The 24,456-nt window shown below is 35.9% G+C and overlaps 2 protein-coding genes across 11 annotated transcripts in view; one reads left to right on the forward strand and one right to left on the reverse strand.

The window, feature by feature from the left end:
* The window catches only part of LOC110450231, a 36,666-nt gene extending 19,349 nt beyond the window's left edge, over positions 1-17,317 (forward strand). For 7 of the 10 annotated variants that reach the window (XM_021497606.1, XM_021497607.1, XM_021497609.1 and 4 more), the window contains 8 exons: positions 5,752-5,870; positions 6,376-6,500; positions 8,079-8,443; positions 8,789-8,842; positions 11,646-11,784; positions 12,339-12,454; positions 14,538-14,619; positions 16,579-17,317. In XM_021497606.1, the coding sequence (XP_021353281.1) occupies positions 5,752-5,870; positions 6,376-6,500; positions 8,079-8,443; positions 8,789-8,842; positions 11,646-11,784; positions 12,339-12,454; positions 14,538-14,619; positions 16,579-17,033 (1,455 nt within the window). In that variant the 3' untranslated portion in view covers positions 17,034-17,317. Of the gene's footprint in view, positions 1-5,751; positions 5,871-6,375; positions 6,501-7,721; positions 7,728-8,078; positions 8,444-8,788; positions 8,843-11,645; positions 11,785-12,338; positions 12,455-14,537; positions 14,620-15,837; positions 15,922-16,578 lie in introns of those variants that run through there. The other 3 variants (XM_021497616.1, XM_021497613.1, XM_021497614.1) reach the window with 3 other exon arrangements.
* A 4,147-nt stretch (positions 17,318-21,464) lies between these two features.
* Positions 21,465-24,456, reverse strand: part of LOC110450281 (transmembrane protein 53-A-like) — a 9,071-nt gene continuing 6,079 nt past the window's right edge. Inside the window, exons 2-3 of the mRNA XM_021497737.1 lie at positions 23,396-23,644; positions 21,465-22,767 (exon numbers count right to left, since the gene is read on the reverse strand). Of these exons, the coding sequence (XP_021353412.1) occupies positions 22,114-22,767; positions 23,396-23,644 (903 nt within the window). The 3' untranslated portion in view covers positions 21,465-22,113. The remainder of the gene's footprint in view (positions 22,768-23,395; positions 23,645-24,456) is intronic.

Raw genomic sequence — 24,456 nt, forward strand, 5'->3', positions numbered from 1 at the left:
GGTTATACCATGTCATGGCTTTAGTCTCTTTGTGGGTACGTGTGCTGTTATACATACCAAACCTTCACCCGGTTGTAAATCGAGTTGATGATGTAAACCTATTTCACTTTATGTCTTATGAATGTAAACTCTGTAAAGATATTGAATCTCGAAAAATACTTGATAGAGAATATTTGGATAGAAATTATGAGCGATACGGGATGGAGGATTTGCTAAACTAAATTTCCCTCCAACAAATTAGGGATAAATAATTTTGATATGATGTCTGTAAGCAGATAATAATAATAAGTATGCATATGACGAAAATAATAAATATGTAATAACATGATGTTTGCCTCAAAGTATTCGCGCATTTGAACAAGTGCGTGGAAAGAAATCATTTTTTACGACTTAGATTTAATTTGGTAAAAAATGCAAATAAGCCTGCCTTATCAAACTTATCGTGGCAATTTTTGGCATTTTCCTCTTTATATGTCCAATTCAGTGGCCATCACGTGTAATATACATTAACTTCAGTAAATGCCAGCGTGACTTGTTTCCTGAAAGTTACGTCATGGTGCGTGACTGATCGATATATTTTAATATAGAAATGACTGCAATTAAATACATGTATGATGCATGAATATTTTATATGAGTTGACAACAATGAAATGATGTCATAAAATGTATTTTGAACTAAGATCATCAATGTAATATCACCCATAAAATACATTTTTCATATGGTTTTTAAAAACGTCGAAATATCTCGAACGAAAACATGAAAAGAAGCACAAGAACTGGTATTTCATTAAACTTAATAATACATTGTAATATAAATAACTGGAATACTATCTAGTATAAGTTATTAGTACATATCTAATAAATATCAATAACTGTCACAAAATGAGGAAAATTATTACAATAATAAAAAAAAAAAATCTTCAAATGATAATTAATAGGTACATGTATTTCTATGATGTCTGGGTGATATTACAAATATATTACCATGACATCAATGTGCGGATAATGATAATAAAGTGAATGATCATGATTTTGTTTTCAGATGAAAAGTTTTTGCATGATATGTGCCTTCATTATATTTGTACCTTGATGCTATACTTAGTAAACTAAGCATGAACATAATTTCTGTGTAATGCATGATAGGTAATAAATATATATTCTTTATGTAATCATATTTTGTGAATTATACATGTTTGTTCTTAAAAAAATCTGTCATATTAATGTGCCAAATGATAGTTTTCCAATATTTAAACACTATACTTACAGGATGTAAACAGTTGTCACCACGCTACTAAATCCTAGGACAAATCTGATAACTTACCTTCACTATCATTAACGTTTATGTCAACAGTAGTAAAAAACAAGCTTTCACTAATGATAAATACATATCCATATCACAGCTTAATTCACATACCGGAGCTTGTTCAGTATTTTCTATGTTGATCCGTTATGTACACAAATAAATTCCCGATAATAAGCTGGGTTTTTTCTGCTGGACATATTAACACAATCAATATTAATGTTCATCTTCAAAGAGTATTTTAACCAGGGTTTGATAAACTTGCTCCATTGTTTAGTCCCTCCCACGGATTTAAATCAATTTTGATATTAAATTCGAATTGGGGACTTAATTTTGATGAAATGGTGTTAAATTTGTCACCTTAAGTGCCGGTAGGAGTGTTGGATTTATATCGGAGCTGATTGTAACCCACCTTACAAATACACGGGGATGTTTGAGATAACGTGGTAAGATGTTAAGTAATTACAGGTGAATCAAACTATAGGTAACACAGTAAAAAAAACATTTCGGTCATGACTGAGCTTTTTATATCATAGTGACTGATATCATCAGACGTGTCTTTTCTGTGATAATCTTTCACATTTTCTTGTTGTATCTCTCTGTCACCATTTGTAATTGCTCAGGGTCACATACCAACAGGGACTAGCATGTGTATTATCTTTTCTTGACAAGGAAGATAAAAGACAAGCATGCATTGTATCTACCTGTATAAAAGTACACTATAGCTTTAAACGAACGTAATTATATCGATAGTGGAGCAATTTCTCAGGTTACTTTATATATATATGAAGTGTCGATTAATTATTTTTGTACTGGCTGATCTCCCAGATTTTGACAATCCTGCTGGAATGGTTAATGTGGGGTTTGTATATATGGGCCGTGCATGCTCGACTAATGTAGTTTTATACCTATTTAGCATGTAAATTTTAATTCTGACAAGTAGGTTTATTAGGTAACAAAGACACACTGACGCCAATATTATTTAACTCAAAGGCACTGTAGGCAAACAAATTGTTGTCAAACACAGTGGTTGATCAAAAGACCCTCAAGATGCAAAGACGAGGGCAAGGCTTCATAAGAAAATATGGTGAAAAGGTGATTTCGGGATTTAAAAAGAAATTTGATAGGCTTGCCCGAAGCTAACTAAAACCCACTCTTCCTGTCACCGAAATATTCGAAACGGAACTTCTATTATGAGTTGTAAGAACAATGGAAATAACGAACAAAAATAGAAAACTTATTTAATGTGAAGGAGGATAGATTATTTGATATAAACCCCTAGGTTAGCCGAAGATGATTGACAATGCTGGTTGACTCTCTTTCCTCTAGGTTAGCCGTAACCTTGTTTCTTGATATTTTTCTGACAGGGTTTACATTATTTTAAAAAAATCGGGAAGTTGTTTATGTTACTCCAGTAAGTGTGTTATTGACACTTCTCTTTTGTCGCTAAACTTTACAATTTTTTAGATCACTTGATACATATTTCATTCCTTTGACCTTTAGTGTAACTATTGAGTCCTAAGTAGACGAACGAACTGGCCATGAAAGGTGAATTGTTTACAGTGTTCGGCTATCAGCTTTGACAGACTATAGATTAAATAGATGTATTCTTACACGTACTTCTTATTCTAGTAGTTGATTTTTTCCTGTTGTGGTATTTCAGACGGAGACAAATCATTCATACTTACTTAAAAATCACAAATAAAATATAATTTTAAAATTTTAAGAAACAAATATAAGATAAAAGATTTAATTTCAAATTGTAGATTTTGCTATAACTTTGTTATGCTTACCATTCCGAAACACCTGGTCTTAATTTCCTTATTTTCCTCTTTCAAAAGTCTCCATTTCTAGCTTTCGTTCGTTCGTCTTTTGCCATAGTTTTATTGATTTTGAGCCGAATGATGGTGTTGTGAGTACTTAGTTTTTGTTTCCATTGTAATAATTCTGTTTCAGCAGTAAGGCGCCGTAGCGAGAGACACTTTCATTGACGTTGTCAGTGTATATCTATATAATGGTTTATTTTGATTCCCATCGAAGAGATTTGTTTGATTTCCTCCTTAGTAGTTGTCTCTGTATCTCTATACCTTGGTTTTATTTTGACTCTCACCTGAAAGATGTTTTTGATTGCTCCTTAACTTCCGTAATCTGTATGTTTAGTACCTATTTTATTTCATCATCCCCTGAGTGTCTTAGTTTACATATGAATACCTGGATGATCGCTCCCTACGGTTTTAAAATATATCGACATTTAATTCAATTTAATTTTCCCTAAATTTCTCTAGGTCTTTTCTTGTCATTTAACATGTCGCTCTACATCTATTTCTCTATTTATGGTTTTGAACTATTCGCCGGTTCTTTCATCCATTAAATAATTTTCTTCAGATTACTTGCTCACTAACTTTATAGAAGTATGTATCTGTTGTGCTATATGTGGTAATTTGTGTTTGTGTGGTTTATGTATTCCTATTGACTTCAAGACATTGTTTGATAGGAGTTTTTGTCATGTTGATGAATTTCTAAAACCAGATCCCCAAAGGGAAATACACATAAAATATAACAATGCATACTGAGCATATATAATTAAGAAGCACAAGGTGCATATGCCGGTTTGTACCATTTACACAAGCTATCAGCCTATGACACCAGAATTATATAACGAATGATACACGGTACAAGAAACACCTTGACACGACCACAAAATGAGCTCCTGGATTGTATCGCGAGGTTTGTCACAGAAATTGTTGGTATGTAATATTTTGTTGAAACGTAAATTTCAAGTTGCTAAACTGATTGCTGGTTCAGTCTTAGATATTATATTGTACTTCGTGAAGCATGCGTTCCGTTTGGTTATCACATTACTAACACATTTATCAACAGGCAATTGGGTAGTTACACCAGAAATAGATATGTTTCTTAATATACAGTCATTCGTCTGAGCCTGAACTAAATATATTTATCACTATGCGTTGTATAATTTGTATACGTTTCTTTTAATCAGCTATAGTCATGTGCATAAATGTATTAATTTCAATACAATAGTGTTTGATATGTTACGGTTGTTATACCAATACAACTATTTCACCGTTGCAATCAATGGTAGCATAATGTTTTAAATCTTTATCATGTCGTAGCCCGTTATAGTAAATCACTCCAATTTAACGAAATATATATGGGATTATTAAAAATTTCTTAATCAACACTCGACATAATCGACACTCGAATATTAACCTGAAATTATGCGGTGAAAGTGTCGTTTACTATGTATATGGTTTCTGAGCGAGGTTTTATGCTTTGCACTCAATCTGTACCGGTTTTTACTTTGGTATCTGATCAAGTGACTAAAACATGTTTCTCCAGGCTGTAGAGAATGTGACCCGCCAGATGTCTGTACCAGCTTTTACTGTGGTATCAGATCAAGTGTCTTTAACATGTTTTATCCAGGCTGTAGAGAATGTTGCCCGCCGGATGTCTGTACCAGCTTTTACTGTGGTATCTGATCAGTCTATAACATGTTTTATCCAAGCTGTAGAGGATGTGGTCCGCCATATATCTGTACCAGCTTTTACCCTGGTATCTGATCTAGTGTCTATAACATGTTTTATCCAAGCTGTAGAGGATGTGGTCCGCCATATGTCTGTACCAGCTTTTACTGTGGTATATGATCAAGTGCCATAACTTGTTTTATCCAGGCTGTAGAGAATGTGGCCGTCTGATGTCTGTACCAGCTTTTACTGTGGTATATGATCAAGTGCCATAACATGTTTATCCTGGCTGTAGAGAATGAGGCCCGTCGGATGTCTGTACCAACTTTTACTGTGGTATCTGATCAAGTGTCTATAGCATGTTTTATCCAGGCTGTAGAGAATGTGGCCCGCCATATATATGTACCAGCTTTTACTGTGGTATATGATCAAGTGCCATAACATGTGTTATCCAGGCTGTAGAGAATGTGACCCGTCGGATGTCTGTACCAGCTTTTACTGGGGTATCTGATCAGTCTATAACATGTTTTAGCCAAGCTGTAGAGGATGTGGTCCGCCATATATCTGTACCAGCTTTTACTGTGGTATATGATCAAGTGCCATAACATGTTTTGTCCAGGCTGTAGAGAATGTGGTCCGCCGGATACCTGTACCAACTTTTACTGTGGTATCTGATCAAGTGTCTATAACATTTTCTATCCAGGCTGTAGAGAATGTGGCCCTCGGATGTCTGTACCAGCTTTTACTGTGACAGTGGTATCTGATCAAGTGTCTATAGCATGTTTTATCTAGACTGTAGAGAATGTGGCCCGCCGGATGTCTGTACCAGCTTTCACTGTGATATCTGATCAAGTGTCTATAGCATGTTTTATCCAGGCTGTAGAGAATGTGGCCCGCCATATATCTGTACCAGCTTTTACTGTGACAGTGGTATCTGATCAAGTGTCTTTAACATGCTTTATACAGGCTGTAGAGAATGTGGCCCGCCGGATGTCTGTACCATCTTTTACTGTGGACACGATTGCACAAAACTTGGAGGAAGAAATTGAGAGGGACTCCGAAGACCCAAAAGGAAATTTGGAAAAGTACTTATTCATTCACAAGATTAAACATGGTGTTTTTTATCTTACAACCTATGTAGAAATAAAGAATTATGTCACTACATAATCAATAATATTTCACTGTAAAAACAGGAATTGATCACTATAGAAACATGGGAGATTGTCACAATGTAAACAGAGGAGTTTATCATTATAAACAAAGAGTGCAATGTAGTACGTCTCTATGAAAACACACACAAAAACCAGAAGAATGTTTCATCATCGAAACACACTACACTTTTAAAACAGAGATGTATTTTTGAGCATCTCAAATCTTCCACAAAAAAGAAGCAGGTCTCACGTTTTGTTAAATGCTTTCTATGATAAGAAAAGCACATATAACGCCATCTTCATGTATATGATCTCTTTGTGGATATGGTATATATATACTTTCTATAAGTTGGCTATTTTCCTTCTTGGGATATGTTTAACATTTTTATCTTGATCATTTGTTCATTTCATAATGTTCCGTGGCTTTACATTTTAACAGAATACGGAGGTCTGGAGAACAAATCCTTCACAACAAGAAGGTCTTACTAATGATTGTCGTACTGAACATCCTAGACTGTGCCTTAGTGTTGGGGGAGCTCATCCTCGACATACATTTTATCAAAGGTATGTAAACTGTGCTCAGTGAGCTCATCTTCGACATACATTTCATCAAAGGTATGTAAACTGTGCTCAGAGAGCTCATCCTCGACATACATTTTATCAAAGGTATGTAAAATGTGCCCAGAGAGCTCATCCTCGACATACATTGTATCAAAGGTATATAAACTGTGTTCAGAGAGCTCATCCTCGACATTCATTTTATCAAAGGTATATAAACTGTGCTCAGAGAGCTCATCCTCGACATTCATTTTATCAAAGGTATATAAACTGTGCTCAGAGAGCTCATCCTCGACATTCATTTTATCAAAGGTATATAAACTGTGCTCAGAGAGCTCATCCTCGACATTCATTTTATCAAAGGTATATAAACTGTGCTCAGAGAGCTCATCCTCGACATTCATTTTATCAAAGGTATATAAACTGTGCTCAGAGAGCTCATCCTCGACATTCATTTTATCAAAGGTATATAAACTGTGCTCAGAGAGCTCATCCTCGACATTCATTTTATCAAAGGTATATAAACTGTGCTCAGAGAGCTCATCCTCGACATACATTTTATCAAAGGTATATAAACTGTGTTCAGAGAGCTCATCCTCGACATACATTTTATCAAAGGTATATAAACTGTGTTCAGAGAGCTCGTCAACGACTACATTGTATCAAAGGTATATAAATATAAACTGTGCTCAGAGAGCTCATCCTCAACATACATTTTACCAAAGGTATATAAACTGGGTTCAGAGAGCTCATCATCGACTACATTGTATCAAATGTATATAAACTGTGTTCAGAGAGGTCATCCTCGACATACACTTGATCAAAGGAATGTAAACTGTGCTCAGTGCGCTCATCCCAGACATACATTTACTCAAAGGTATGTAAACTGTGCTCAGTGCGCTCATCCCAGACATACATTTACTCAAAGGTATGTAAACTGTGCTCAGCGAGCTCATCCTCAACATACATTTTATCAGAGGTATATAAACTGTGCTCAGAGAGTTCATCCTCGACATACATTTTATCAAAGGTATATAAACTGTGTTCAGAGAGCTCATCATCGACTAACTTGTATCAAAGGTATCTAAACTGTGCTCAGAGAGCTCATCCTCGACATACATTTTATCAAAGGAATGTAAACTGTGCTCAGTGAGCTCATCCCAGACATACATTTACTCAAAGGTATGTAAACTGTTCTCAGTGAGCTCATCCCAGACATACATTTTATCAAAGGTATGTAAACTGTTCTCAGTGAGCTCATCCTCGACATACATTTTATCAAAGGAATGTAAACTGTGCTCAGTGAGCTCATCCCAGACATACATTTACTCAAAGGTATGTAAACTGTTCTCAGTGAGCTCATCTCAGACATACATTTTATCAAAGGGATGTAAGGTGTGTTGGGAGGGCCCGTACTCGACATTATATTTTGAGACTGTAGGAGTTCACTATCATACAACGCTGTGTATGGTTGAGACTATACCATGTAAACGCCATTAATGGGAAAACTGTGATGTTATGATGAACTTTTAAATATCACCTGTTCACGTTGAAGAAATGTCTGCTGTCGCTTTGCTTTCACAGAGATGGTACATGAAGCTCGAGGCCTGATATTGAAGTTTACTAGAATATTACTGGAAAAATTCCCCGCCGTATTTACTGAACTTGAGATAGAGGCAGTGTCGGATGTGTTTAACAGACTGATCGGTGCTATGTCTACATACAACCAGACAGCTGATGTGTATCTTAATCTCAGTTCCAATATAAACGGCACATACTCTTACCGGAGCAGACGATCGGCAGAAATGGCGGGAATGCATGACAGTTACTTTACACAAGCTGACATACCCGCTTTCATGGAAGCCGATCACAAGCCAACACTGGTGGAGGACCTCGCGCATGCGTTTCATAAAGCCAGTATAATAATACTAGGAATACTTGTTTTAATGGTAAGCGAGTCACGTTTTACTCAGAATACTTATTGTATTGGTAAGCAGGTATAACACTACCCGGAATACATGTCTTATTGGTAAGTAGGTTTAATAATACAGAAAAATGTTCAGTTGCTTTTTTTTTATTTATATGAACATTGATTTATTTGCATTAACTAGCATCTTATCAACCTTAAGAGATATGTTTGACACATATTCGTTTGTTTCTCAATGTTTAAGTCAAGTCAATGAAAACAAAAATGTGTTGCTTCCACAAATTGTGGATATTTACGTTTCATATATTTTAAACCATTATGATTTCATAATTCAAACTTATCTTTAATAATCAGTTGATATTTGTAGACATTGCTGAAGGTTTTCTGCTATGGTGTCACTCTTTTCAAGAAGAAGTTCGAGGTACGTAACTAAACTATAACAATCTCCGATACCGTATGGTTACTTCACACAAAGGCTTTAATTGTCCTCCAGTCATGTGTTGATAGTACACCCAGCTTAAGTGAATACAGAATCTATTAACAAATCACTTCACGGGCATGTTATAACAGACCTATTCACCTGAAGTCTTCTATCTATGAGAGAGACATTTTTAAAATGCAAAACTCCCGAAAAATGCTGTTTCATCATTACCAGTTAACGTATATAAATCATCATGAAAAGTTATATTACTTTCTCCTGAAATGACAGGTTGTTTTCATTTTCAATGGATATAATTTTTTCTTTGGATTTGTCTCTGGATTTAGTTTTGCGTGATTAACTTTTAGACCTATATTCCTTTATTCCATTGGTGCGTACTATGTTTAAATGAAAAGTATTTTTAAGACATTTTGCTGTTCATTGAGATATATTGATTCAAACTAGGAAATCTTCATCATGCTTGATATGATAAAGTTCATAGAAAAATAAATCTCAGCTAATTATATAACAATCAATCAATTAAACAGCTTATACTCATAACTTCCTACAATCTGAACGATTACTAGTAAATGATGAAAGAGCTATCTGCTACTCAGTGTGTTTTAAGGGTTTATTTGACGAAATAATAAGTATGGGCCCTTGTGTTAAACTAGAGCTGAGCCATTGCACGTGTGTTAATAGCTTGGGCGTTGGTCTGTGGTCGTCTATGAAGAGAGCTAAATTCGATTTGTTGTTTTGAAAGCATGGTCACGATAGACTCCGCAGCATATTCTGAAAAGTATATTTATTTAATTTTAAAATCACGCGCTGATATCGATCATTTTTTCCAGGAATTAACCAACCCGATTTGATATCACTCATATTATCTTAATACTCATTAGATACCCTCTGTATATACATGTATGCCTAATATGATATTTATTTTAGGATTTGTCCCTCTACAGATCATCACTTCGCGCATAGTATCTTACGGAGTTTTAATTTTATATGATGTAATATTGACTTTATATGACGCGCCTAATTTTACTGGCGTCCTGATGGTCATTGTAATGTTTGGTGGGTAATCGGTTGTTAGTGCTTTGACAGATTTACTGACGTTTTTTAGTTCTCTATTCCTCTGACCTTTGATACCTCTGATGCGTCCTAAATGGACAAAATGGACATATATTACTGTACAATCTTCTATAAAGTTTTTCTTTCACTTCGTCGCCGAACATAATATTACCAACTGGCGATCTTATGTTCCAAGTCACCTAGTCTTATCATTATGTGTAGTTCCTACTGAAATGATAATAATGATCCGTGTAGCACTGATATATATTTGACCACCGGACGAACAGTAATGTTTGAAATCGGACTGACCCTTGCCTTTCGATTTCTATTTTGGAGTCTTTCTAGTCACTATTAATTCATTTAAATGTATTTATCATTGAAAACAGAAGGTAGGTTTTTCCCACCACAGTAACAAAAGTAAAACTTGAAGTCATAATGAACAACATTGTATAGTACTACAGGTGTGTTCAGATAAACGGAATCGTGCACGTGGTCAGGGGATAACTGTGTATTGTGAGTAGTCACACCTTTCCATTCTTGTCTTTATTTAACAAACCTAGCTTCCATTTTCTTAATGTGCTGAACATCTTTCTTATTTATAATATCAGTTTGCCTTATCTATGAAAAGTGTTTCTGCAGTTTATCGTGGATTTATAGCACGAAGTCCTCTTTTGCATGCGAAGTACTTCGGATAACAATTACAATACTGTTGTGTTTAGTGACGCATTATCGTTTCTAAAACTTAAATTGCAATTTAATGCATTTATTGCAATACGTCCTAATTAAGAATTCTTCATCCTTAATAACAATTTTCGTATAACAGGGGTCTGTATTTTCAACTTGATCTTGTAGGTCATGCTCAGCATTATCTTGGGAAAATATTCCTTCTGATCTGTAAAACTAGTAAACTTTTCCAAACTGTTGCACGTATGCACAAAGCCGATGTCATATTTTTGAAATACAAGTTGAAGACAAAAGCTGCCGTGCAATGTTCAAAACCTCTTTGAAGGTCAATATCTTTAATATGAGAATTTAAATCACGTTGAAAGTCACTTAAGTTTTCAAGGTAATCATGCTGATGAAAAATATATCGTTTTGTAGTTACATATAGTCTTATACATTTGTTTTCCAATACTCCGTTCTACACAAGAGTTAGATATTATTTTTCCCCTAAAAAAAAGTGTGAAAAGAGAAGATTTTAAGGTTGGATATTTTCATTTCTGTCATAAAATAGATATTTATTATTGCGGGGTGAGGGGAAGGTGTTACTCTAATACTCTTTGTGTGATTTTTTGGCAGTTTTCTCCTGAAGTGACTGGATAAAATGAACCTTTGAATTTCGAGACATATGGCTTTGCTTTAAATTTGTGTGGTCTAGTAACTTGTTGTTAGAGTCTCATTTGTTTCTGGTGTTGATGTTTGTTATTGTTTATGATTTCAAATTTCATTTTTTGCGTTTTGATCCCGTGATGTTTTTATTATATTAATTAACTGACGACACAATAACTATCGCTGTTTGAAGTAAAACATGTTTTGTTGACAATGATGAGATATGTATCAATCATCAAATAACTTGTATGTATATACTTGTAACTACAGTATGTTGAGAAAAAAAAATGCTTCTGGCGTCCCTCATCTCTCATTCCGAGTCAACACAGTATTGCAAGCATGTTCAATTTGGCTTGAGAACAAACTGTTCAAATGTTAATGTGAGTTTCTCTGTCTTACTCAGCTTTTTGATGGGTTCATTGTCGTCACGTCCTTTGTCATTGACATTGCCTTCATCAAAGGCATCATGGGATATCCGCTAGAGGACGCTGTTGCGACCTTGGCCTTCCTCATCCCATGGCGCGTGATCAGGGTCGCCAACAGTGAGTACAACCACCATGTCTTCTGATTCAGTTATGATTGATGGGTCTGGCTACGAAGTTTGACCAAGATTAATTATATTGAGTAGGTTCAAGCTAATTGAATATATGCGTATTTTAGTGATATATAGTATATGTCTGCAGCTGACGTATTGGATATGACGTAGATTGGGTGCATGTGTCTTAGACATGAACTCAATATTAGTCACAACAGAATTCATATTTTACTGACAACAATCGAGGCAGTCAGGTAGTTATAGAGTGCATCTGTTCTGAGTGACGTGTACTTTTTCTGTTCAACTGCGTTTCTATATTTGTTCTAGCATTTTAATAAAACGCTTTCAAACTAAATACTAACTCTGGTATCGTCAATTGATCGAAAGTCTGAGAAGACTTTTAAACTGCTGAAATCAAAAAAACTTGAGAGCAGTTCATATACATTGCTGCATTAATGTATGGGAATTTCGTTGTCTATAGCTAATCTATCAAATCAATCCCGTATCAAATTAAAGAAGTAAAATGCATTAAAATTAATTGAATGCTGCATATAATCTTAGGTTTGGTGATGGCGGTGATGGACGAGGCACATCTCCAGCTGAAAATGATATACACAGAGAAAAAGATAGCAGAGGACAAGCACGAGGAATCCGAGTCAAACCTCAAGTATCAAAAAGTAAGATGATTGGAAACTCTCGGACCTAGAACGTGGAAAACAAAAAGTGTTTAGGACGCGACAAAAACCACCAACTATAAACTGAAGGACGGGTCACGATACCAGATACCTGTATTATTTATATTTACAGCATAAAACATGTTGTCTCTATAAGCTTTGTCGCCAAATTATGCCACACTTTATCCAATATTGAAGACGTAAAGTATTTGAGGTAATGCTATTCTAATTCAATCCCATTCAAACGATTTTCATACTTTTGAAACAAATCTAACAACCAACATCAAAACCAATATCAGCCATTAAATATAATATGCAATAAAGTTGATTGGACGCTTTTCACCGTAATGTATATTTTTATGTTTTATTGGACGCTATTCACCCTAAGGGTATATTTTTATGTTTGATTGGACGCTATTCCCCGGAAGGGTATACTTTTATGTTTGATTGGACGCTTTTCACCGTAAGGGTGTATTTTTATGTTTGATTGGACGCTATGCGCCGTGAGGGTGTATTTTTATGTTTGATTGGACGCTATTCGCCGTGAGGGTGTATTTTTATGTTTGATTGGACGCTATGCGCCGTGAGGGTGTATTTTTATGTTTGATTGGACGCTATTCGCCGTGAGGGTGTATTTTTATGTTTGATTGGACGCTATGCGCCGTGAGGGTGTATTTTTATGTTTGATTGGACGCTATTCGCCGTGAGGGTGTATTTTTATGTTTGATTGGACGCTATGCGCCGTGAGGGTGTATTTTTATGTTTGATTGGACGCTATGCGCCGTGAGGGTGTATTTTTATGTTTGATTGGACGCTATTCTCCGTAAGGGTATACTTTTATGTTTGATTTGACTCTATTCACCGTAAGGGTATACTTTTATGTTTGATTGGACGCTATTCACCGTAAGGATGTATTTTTATGTTTGATTGGACGCTTTTCACCGTAAGGTTATATTTTTATGTTTGATTGGACGCTATTCTCCCTAAGGGTATATTTTTATGTTTCATTGGACGCTATTCACCCTAAGGGGAGATTTTTATGTTTCATTGGACGCTATTCACCGTAAGTGTATATTTTTATGTTTCATTGGACGCTATTCTCCCTAAGGGTATATTTTTATGTTTCATTGGACGCTATTCTCCCTAAGGGTATATTTTTATGTTTCATTGGACGCTTTTCACCGTAAGGGTATATTTTTATGTTTCATCGGACGCTATTCACCGTAAGGGTGTATTTTTATGTGTGATTGGACGCTATTCACCGTAAGGGTATATTTTTATGTTTGATTGGGCGCTATTCTCCGTAAGGGTATACTTTTATGTTTGATTTGACTCTATTCACCGTAAGGGTATACTTTTATGTTTGATTGGACGCTATTGACCCAAAGGGTATATTTTTATGTTTCATTGGACGCTTTTCACCGTAAGGGTATATTTATATGTTTGATTGGACGCTATTCTCCGTAAGGGTATATTTTTATGTTTGATTGGACGCTATTCCCCGGAAGGGTATACTTTTATGTTTGATTGGACGCTATTGACCCAAAGGGTATATTTTTATGTTTCATTGGACGCTATTCTCCCTAAGGGTATATTTTTATGTTTCATTGGACGCTTTTCACCGTAAGGGTATATTTTTATGTTTGATTGGACGCTATTCACCGTAAGGGTATACTTTTATGTTTGATTGGACGCTATTCACCCAAAGGGTATATTTTTATGTTTCATTGGACGCTATTCACCGTAAGGGTATATTTTTATGTTTCATTGGACGCTATTCACCGTAAGGGTATATTTTTATGTTTCATTGGACGCTATTCACCCTAAGGGTATATTTTTATGTTTCATTGGACGCTATTCACCGTAAGGGTATATTTTTATGTTTCATTGGACGCTATTCACCCTAAGGGTATATTTTTATGTTTATTATGAAGTATAGGTCGGACCAAACTTTATGTTTTCTGCTAATGAATTATAGATTTGTAACCGAAAAAAAATCCGAAATAATAATAAGAAGAAATATACCTTAAATGTTTAATGAATGTGTAAACATTTGTTATCTTTGCTCTATCGACACTCATTTCAGAATGTCAACAAGATACTGAGGGACCTGTGTTTAAGCGAAGGGATCCCCATGTCGAGAATCAATGAGAAGACAGCGGGATGTGGTAAGATGTAGACAACTGTTTTAATGTAACAGACACCTTATTGTCAGCCGACACATTGTTGTCAGTAGATTATTGTCAGTAGACACCTTGTTGTCAGTAGACACATTGTTGTCAGTAGATTATTGTCAGTAGACACCTTGTTGTCAGTAGACACATTGTTCTCTCACTCTTTTAAGATGTTTTTCCGTCTTCATAGCACGTTGTCCTACTATTCATTCATTAATACTGTACAACATATGTATGTTGTTACAATCTCCTCTAATATTACAAGTTATAAACTTTGCAAACTTTGAAATATTTTATTTCACCAAGATGATTTCATATAAGGATTTTACTACGAGAGTTGCATCAAAAGGACTTCTTAGAAGGGTTTTCCCTGATGGTTTGTATATGAAAATTTTGCGAAGAAAATTTCCTCATGACAGTTTGTTATGATGAATTTTTACTATTTTTTATCAATTCTTTCTTAACTCTTTGCGGGATCGTTTCTACTTATTCATCGCAAACAATTGAATGTAGAATCACATGTATGCAACGTAGAGTCTTATACAAATTTTATATTAAAGGAATACAACTAAAACTTATCAAGGATATCCGATCCTAATATTTGTATACTTTGCATGAGCGGTCTGCATTTTGATCCCATTAGTTCGTTCTGCACTTGAAATTTTGTTTCATGAATTGTACTTAAAACTATTTAACATCGTTAATTGTTATACAGAGATTTTCTTCTATTTTGTGTATAAAGATTATTTATTTTCTTCCGGTAGCATGTACGGAATGTGGTTACGGTGATGTTGTAAACTGATCTTGATAGGGATATTTCACATAGGCTGTTTACTGTTCGACACCTTACACAGAGGAATGTGACTTATTAGTCTCCTACACTGAGCTAATGACATATGGAAAACTTGAACTGCACTGAGTAATTTTGTATTAATAAACCAAGAATTGGGTGAGGGATGTGTTTGAAAATATACTTTAAGTTCATTTTCTCAGTATAAAATTAGCACCGGGGAAAAATATACCACATCTTTATAGGGTTTGTTTCGTTCGTAGGATTAGAAATGAATGAAAAACTGGAATGATCAAAAGCATGTATCCATACTAACACCGTCTACTAACATGACGCCATTGCATGGTTTTAATGACGTCATTGCATGGTCACGTGACTTTTATAGACACTCGGTTATGTGATGAATATCATTCTGCCTGCAGGTTCTGTGGCGGCCCTGATATCTCGACTTCCATTTCCAAATCCAAGTCAACAGCTTCCGAAGAAGTAACCCCACGTGACTTCTGGTAGAGGCATCTGGTCAATGCTATAAAAGTTCAACTTGACAATTTACCTTCTGATAGTATTTTCCTCGTGGTTGAAAAGACGTATTCAAGTTTCCTCTGTCACCACTCCACCTTTATCTTATACCTTTCTGTGTGATGTTTTTCTAAATTATAATTATGTTATTGTTTGAAATGTATGTAACCCGAGGGAGAGGGCTTGTATAGGCATAGCCTGTTGCCCAATTCCCATTGAATCATTTGATTTGATAAAATATTTTGAAATAAAAAAAAAAACGTTTTTCAAAGGGTTGTAGTCAGTGTTTAGTGCAACTGTGGTCTTCATTACGTGTTCAATAAAAGTGGCTGTTTTGAAATAGAAGGAGACGTAGCGATAAGACCACTTTTTGTGTCGTACATCTTTTAAAAAGGAGTGATTTATGGTTGTTGATCTTTATAATACAGCTGCAAACATAAGTATCGATGATAATAATGATATTTATATACGAATTTGTAATAGAAATTTTACATTGGATAATATATGTAACTGTTGGGGCGTTTTATTCCATGAGTAATGCTATTATTCAAACCATGACATTTTACGTGCCTACGGAATAAATATGCCATTTTAACATTCTCCACTGTGTTGTAACTCATTATGTTTTTTTCTCCCTCTAACAGAAATGCCACTCTCTATAACACGATTGAAGAAAAGAAAGCATTTGAGCAGCTTGAGGAAAAAGCTGAATTGTTTCACAGCAAGCGAAGGCAGGAACTCGCTACCATACGGCTTTTATGTACCTCATAAACATTTACACAGAAAAAATGGAATATATTCAGTTGACTCTTACAATTCCTCTGACGATGGGTACCCTTCTGAACACACAGTTTCAAGACATTCGTCCGTAAAATCTATTCCAGATACGGTATCAAATGTTATACCGGAAATTAAAATCCAAGACACTTCAGAAGCGAAAGATAAAACTGATACTACCGCTGTTATTTCTAGTGATAGCGACTGTGTAGTAGACGCTAATTCACACCTGGAAAAGGTGAGTCCAGGGAGATATAGAAAGTCACACAACCATGTCAAATGGAACCACTATGAGACGGGCGTTACGCACCGGAACTACTAAAGGACGGGCGTTACGCACCGGAACTACTCAGGAACGGGCGTTACGCACCGGAACTACTAAAGGACAGGCGTTACGAGCCGGTCCTTCTAGGAACGGGCGTTACGAGCCGGACCTACTAAGAGACGGGTGTTACGAGCCAGACTTACTAGGAAGCGTCCATTTTAGAGAGAAACTACGTGTGCGTGATCATCTAATAAACAGTGTATCATGCGCATATATAATGCAACTTAAGTCAACTCCACAGCGAAAAATTAAAAGTCTCACATTCCAATAAACATGTCGTTTTTGCATATTATGGTTGCTTATTTTCTTGAGAAAAACATTTGAATAAAGCTATCAATGTGGTCACCATCCAAAATATAGAACACAAATATAAGTGCGAAGACGCCAGACGGTAGGAGGACTAATACATGATATACTGAAGTTGGATGAATTATAGTTTTAACATTATTTAAATGACTGATGAATTATAGTTTTAACATTATTTAAATGACTGATGAATTATAGTTTTAACATTATTTAAATGACTGATGAATTATAGTTTTAACATTATTTAAATGACTGATGAATTATAGTTTTAACGTTATTTAAATGACTAATGAATTATAGTTTTAACGTTATTTAAATGACTGATGAATTATAGTTTTAACGTTATTTAAATGACTGATGAATTATAGTTTTAACATTATTTAAATGACTGATGAATTATAGTTTTAACGTTATATAAGTGACTGTCGCTTTCTCATAAATGAGTTTTTTTAAATCTAATGACACATATATTCAAAACAATTACTAAAAACATTTATTCTCATTTCAATTAGCATAACACCTTCATTCTCACTAATTTGAAATTTGACATGGCATTTAATTTGTCAATCAAGGTGCTTTACGACCATAAATCCAGTATATTTAATGACGTCAATATACCGACTAGCCACTACACTTATGACGTCATTAACAATGAAGTGAATCTGCTTAATTTAAATGTGTTTGGCGTCAGTTGTAATCCGCAGGTGAACCAGAGAAAAACCTACAAAAGTTATTGTGAAATTGAAGGACATGACTTGATTTTTTTGTCCAGATAAGCTCTCCAATGAACTCAATTTCACATGAAAACAAAAATAAGTCGGCCAGAAGAGGGGAAGTGTCTGTTCTCATGCCCAAAGTCTGCTGGAAAATCTTGATAACAAACGCAACAAATATATTTTCAACCAGGAAACTCGATAATTCTCTCGATTTAATCTAAGTATATTTCGTTTTAGTTTTTATCACAAAAAATGCTCCAAAGTACGTAGTTGATAACCATTTATTTATATCGTCGTTCACCTTTCTTAGAAAAGAAAACTCTCAAAGTAGGAGACTAAATATTTTTGAGGAGAGGATACTTAATATTTGTCGAACGATCTATTAAAACTTACAAATTGCATACCTTAACTTCACTTCTAGAGTGTAAATAATAACACAGACACGTAATCATCTAAAGTTTGTTATCTCGAAAAATGGAAAATGTATAGATAGAATATTTTTTGTATGCGGATATACATCAAGAACGTGCTGAAGGAAGAGCTTTTCTATATTGATCAAAATGTAGCTTTTGTTATATTTGCATGTAGTTGGAAAGCTTGAAAGCAATTGTTTAAGAATAGCTGTAGGACATTGTGAGTGTGTCTTTGTATCTGACGTACGGTGGTTTTTACAGACCTTTGATGTAGGCCATTACTCATGTTAATGACATCTGCTGACATGTTGATAAATGACGTGCGTAAAGTTCTGAGCTATCGTGGAGACTATCCATACGATCAGGTTTAAAGTCAAATTTCCACATCTTCAATATTATTATGACGTCTGCAGGCTAATTTCCAAACGTCATCGTAAACAGTATTCTTGCTATGTTCAATAATACAAACAGAGGAAACGAACACAGTTTGGTTTAAACATGGTGGACATCCATAGTTTCTCAAGAGTTTCGAAACTAATTTCCTACGTTACATTCGGCTTGACTGTTGTAATGTCGGTGTCAATGAGCTAACATTGCGCTAGACTATTGTAATGTCGGTTTCAATGTGTTAACATTCGGCTAGACTGTTGTAATGTCGGTTTCAATGTGTTAACATTCGGCTTGACTGTTGTAATGTCGGTGTCAATGAGTTAACATTCGGCTTGACTGTTGTAATGTCGGTGTCAATGAGTTAACATTCGGCTTGACTGTTGTAATGCCGGTGTCAATGAGTAAACATTCGGCTGGACTATTGTTATGTCGGTGCCAATGTGTTAACATTCGGCTTGACTGTTGTAATGTCGGTGTCAATGAGTTAACATTCGGCTTGACTGTTGTAATGTCGGTGTCAATGAGCTGACATTCGGCTAGACTGTTGTAATGTTGATGTCAATGAGTGAACACTCGGCTTGACTGTTGTAATGTCGGTGTCAATGAGCTTACATTCGGCTAGACTGTTGTAATGTCGATGTGAATGAGTAAACATTCGGCTAGACTGTTGTAATGTTGATGTCAATGAGTTAACACAAGGCTAGACTGTTGTAATGTAGGTGTCAATGAGTTAAGAATTCGGCTAGACTGTTGTAATGTTGATATCACTGAGTTAACACTCGGTGAGACTGTTGTAATGTTGATGTCAATGAGTTAACAATCGGTCAGACTGTTGTAATGTTGATGTCAATGAGTTAACAATCGGTCAGACTGTTGTAATGTTGATGTCAATGAGTTAACATCGACAAGACTGTTGTAATGTTGATGTCAAGGAGTTAACATTCGGCTAGACTGTTGTAATGTTGATGGCAATGAGTTAACACTCGGTCAGACTGTTGTAATGCTGATGTCAATGAGTTAACATTCGGCTAGACTGTTGTAAGGTTGATGTCAATGAGTTAACACTCGGTCAGACTGTTGTAATGTCGATGTCAATGAGTTAACATTCGGTCAGACTGTTGTAATGTTGATGTCAATGAGTTAACATCGGCAAGACTGTTGTAATGTTGATGTCAAGGAGTTAACATTCGGCTAGACTGTAGTAATGTCGGTGTCAATAAGTTAACATTCGGCTAGACTGTTGTAATGTCGATGTCAATGAGTTAACATTCAGCTAGACTGTTGTAATGTCGGTGAGAATGAGTAAACATTCGGCTAGACTGTTATAATGTCGATGTCAATAAGTTAACATTAGGCTAGACTGTTGTAATGTCGATGTCAATAAGTTAACATTCGGCTAGACTATTGTTATGTCGGTGTCAATGTGTAAACATTCAGCTAGACTGTTGTAATGTCGGTGTCAATGAGCTAACATTCGGCTAGACTGTTGTAATGTCGGTGCCAATAGGTCAACATTCGGCTAGACTGTTGTTTTGTCGATGTCAATGAGCTAACATTCGGTCAGACTGTTGTAATGTTGATGTCAATGAGTTAACACTCGGCTAGACTATTGTAATGTTGATGTCAATGAGTTAACACTCGGTCAGACTGTTGTTATGTTGATGTCAATGAGTTAACACTCGGCTAGACTATTGTAATGTTGATGTCAATAAGTTAACACTCGGCTAGACTGTTGTAATGTTGATGTCAATGAGTTAACACTCGGTCAGACTGTTGTAATGTTGATGTCAATGAGTTAACACTCGGTCGGACTGTTGTAATGTTGATGTCAATGAGTACGGTCATGCCTTATATTGTCTATGTGTTATCTTTATTTTTCATTTACGTCAATCTTTTCTAAGTAATATTTTTATTTCATAAACAATTATCAAAAATTATTAACAAATAAATCAAAGATGCATAATATTTGATAACAGAATATGAATGGCTTATAAATATATATATGATATAGTGCATTCATTTATCAAAACGCCTCGACAAGTTGACATAAATAAAGATTCGGTATTTACAATTTTCCATTTAAAGATCGATTTTAAAAAAGAAAAAAAGTTAAATTATATGATATTTAATCTCGGTCGAGCGGAATTATCCCATCGTTTCGAAACTGTTCAGGGTGTGTTATGTTTTCATCTATCAGTTGAGCTTGGTATTGACCTTGTGGATAACAGCAATCGAGCTTTACATAGTTATAAGTCACGTGTCGGGCTGCCTTAAACTTAGTAGGCCTTCTATACAGATTATCTACATTTTAGCCAACTTTATTTATTTCTCAGTTTCTAAGATGGTGAGCGGCATATCTTACCGATGTTAACAACTCTAATGTCATTTTGCTGAATTCGGCGAGAGTCACATTAAAACAAAAGTACAATGAAAAGGCGGACAATTTGATGTGTACGTAAACACCAACATAACATCAAATAACAACACAACAAGAAAATGATGCTCGGACTACGTTGTTTGGCGTGAAAAAACCCAAAATCTTTTTACATTGAGGTAAAATATGTAAAAATCGGTTGGATAATACTATAGAAAAAGAATATTCATTTCGTTTCCAAAATTTATTAATCAAAATGATTAGACTACAGATATAGACATTATAAGTGTTCTCTGATTTGTTCTTCTCCTGTTGCCCCATTTGTGCCTGATTGTCACAAAACAGTAACTCAACAATTTCATAAATTGCAACGGCACGACCACGAGAGGATGTTCTCACTGTAGCAGTATTACAGACACGTGGCCATAAAAGCAGGGGGTAAGGTAGTTTAGTTACAAATATAAAATGCAGTGATGCTACGCTTGACGTTATGAAAGATCTACATTTAAACATGTTAATACGTTATTGCGGTTACAATTTCTGACTGGGAACATAATTTGGTTGAAATAAAAGAAATTGAGACTATTTCTAGTCCAAGCATCACCGATGGATCTTTAAATGGCGCCCCAGCGGATGGTGTGGTGTAATTAACTTTGGCACTCTGTATCTATTACCATATTGTCATAATTTATGTAGCAGTTTCTGACTACGGACGTGTTTCATTAAACTAAAGTTAATATGACTATAAAATATGTAGACATGAAGACATAGCCCAGAAATCGCATTCAAAATGTAACATTGATACATCACCGAAGAATAACCATGAACGTCTTTGACTCGGTTTATGGCGAACATAGTTATTTCTATTGCAAAACATGTCATACCACCATCTTACGCTGACCTTCATCTTCATCTGGGTCCTGGCGACCTTCGATATCGGCAGTACCGGGTGTATACGTATCTAGGAATGACGTGAGGATGTCAGTGTACTCTCTAGGGTAATAATAGTAATGGCTCACGTGAGGTGAGTCGTGCCAGCACTTACTCTGTACAGGTATCTTCCTCTGGTCGAACCCGTTTATAAACCCCTCCACTGTCTCTAGGGTAGCGACCGGATCTGCTTTGGAGTATAGAAACAACGAAGGAACGCAGTACTTGTTATATTTGAAAGCTTCAGAGGCTTTGTGAAACTCTAAAACGCTCGTCCTAAACATGTTCATGTATAGATGTAGTGAATTCCTAATTAAAAACCGAAGGGCTGGATTGTTGGTCAGAGCTGTCGAAAATCCTTTTGGAATACCGTCGAAGTCAACTGGACTATCAAGTACCTGCGCTACAATCAGATCACGTGCTATGGTCTTCTCGGAGTTTAATTTTACATGGAATTCGGCGATCAAATACCCTCCCACTGAAAACCCGTGCAGGAGAATTGGCTGTCTACCAACGTTCCGTGATCTGTCATCAATATGGTTGAGAATCTTGCTGGCTATTCCCTGAGCTCTTACTGGTTTTAGAATATCAATAGGAGAACTCTGAAATGACAAATGACACGGGATTCTAACACATCTCATCTGGCAATATCATATAGCGACTATGTATTGTTATCTAGACGTGTTTGACGTGGATCTGTTTGTCACTCCATGTTTCTTCGTGACACAAAAAAAACATTTCCCGAAGATATTCAATCGCTCATTAAATAAGCATTACTGAATCATTTTCGAAACTTTTTATTCAGGTATTCAGACTAAGTTCCATTGCTGTCAGGGAAATTTTGTTGAAGCAAGAGTTAATGTTTTTATAGGGATATTTATATGAAGGATAAACAGCGGAAATGGAGACGGAGCACCCGCACGTGGTTCTTTGAAACACGGCGCCAGTCTGAGCTAGTTCTTCTTTCTTGTAATGGTCATAAGTTTACATTTGTAGGTTCCCATTATTAAGCAATTCTTTCAAATCAGATGCATCTATATCCGTTTAAGCTAATGTGTTATTCCTAATTTGAAACATTTATCATTTTCCAATAAACTCTACTTATCCTTATTGGTGATTATTTCGTATGACCACTAACCTTAGGGAGAGAGCTTGTATAGGCTTGTCTGTTGCCAAATTCCCTTTAAATCTTATAAATTTAATACAATAATTAGAAATAGAACTACTTACCGAGACAGTCAGCACAGTGTAGCCCCTGTTAAGATAGTATTCCTCGTATTTCTGCATATGTTTCCGCTTGGCACCCATCCACCCAAACAACAACATCAAAGGGCGCGCGTGTTGTACGACGCCATCTTTCTTCATAGCGCGCAGTTCGAGGTTATGGTCAATTTTCTGTGTCCAAACCCCAGAAACTCCGACCTGAGTGGCCGTACAAAAGTTACATGTTCTCTGCACCAACACAATTATCCTAGACTCCTGAAAACAAAGTAAAATAGTGAGTTCGTGAATTAAGAAGAACATGAGGCCGTGTCATTGTAGACATCGGAGGAGTGTTAACAGAAGAAAGGTGTCGCACGAGTCTTTGGACACGTACTACTAGTCAGTGGGAAGGCTTCGATCGCAGTTGCACTCCATCAATTCCTCACATAATTGAATAGGGGATTTTTATAACCTAAATATATGTAACGAAAGTTAAGATCGTTTTTATTGAAAAATGTTGTTGGAACCCGAACCCGAACCCAAAATCCTAGTCTCGCTCGTCCTTAATATCCATCTTATCTTTAAGTGGTAAATTGAAGTAAGACACCTTATTTTGGAAACAGTTTAACGCGTTAGCGGGTTGAAAATAGAAGGTCCATGCTGCAGTTTCAGTAGAGAAAGGGCTATGCTGCAGGCTCAGTGGATCAAGGACTAAAGTTTCAGTAGACCAATGGCTATGCTGCAGGCTCAGTGAATCAAGGACTAGATTTTCGGTAGAGCAAAGGCTATGCTGCAGGCTCAGTGGAACAAGGACTAGAGTTGTAGTAGAGCAAGGGGTCATAATACTGTTTCAGTGGAGGAGGGGGTCATAATACTGTTTCAGTGGAAGAAGGGGGTCATGTAACAGTTTCAGTGGAGGGAGGGGTCATGTAACAGTTTCAGTAGAGGGAGGGGTCATGTAACAGTTTCAGTAGAGGGAGGGGTCATGCAACAGTTTCAGTGGAGGGAGGGGTCATGTAACAGTTTCAGTGGAGGGAGGGGTCATGTAACAGTTTCAGTGGAGGGAGGGATCATGTAACAGTTTCAGT

The sequence above is a fragment of the Mizuhopecten yessoensis genome, unplaced genomic scaffold (genome assembly GCF_002113885.1).
Source record: "Mizuhopecten yessoensis strain PY_sf001 unplaced genomic scaffold, ASM211388v2 scaffold5141, whole genome shotgun sequence".
NCBI lineage: Eukaryota > Metazoa > Mollusca > Bivalvia > Pectinida > Pectinidae > Mizuhopecten > Mizuhopecten yessoensis.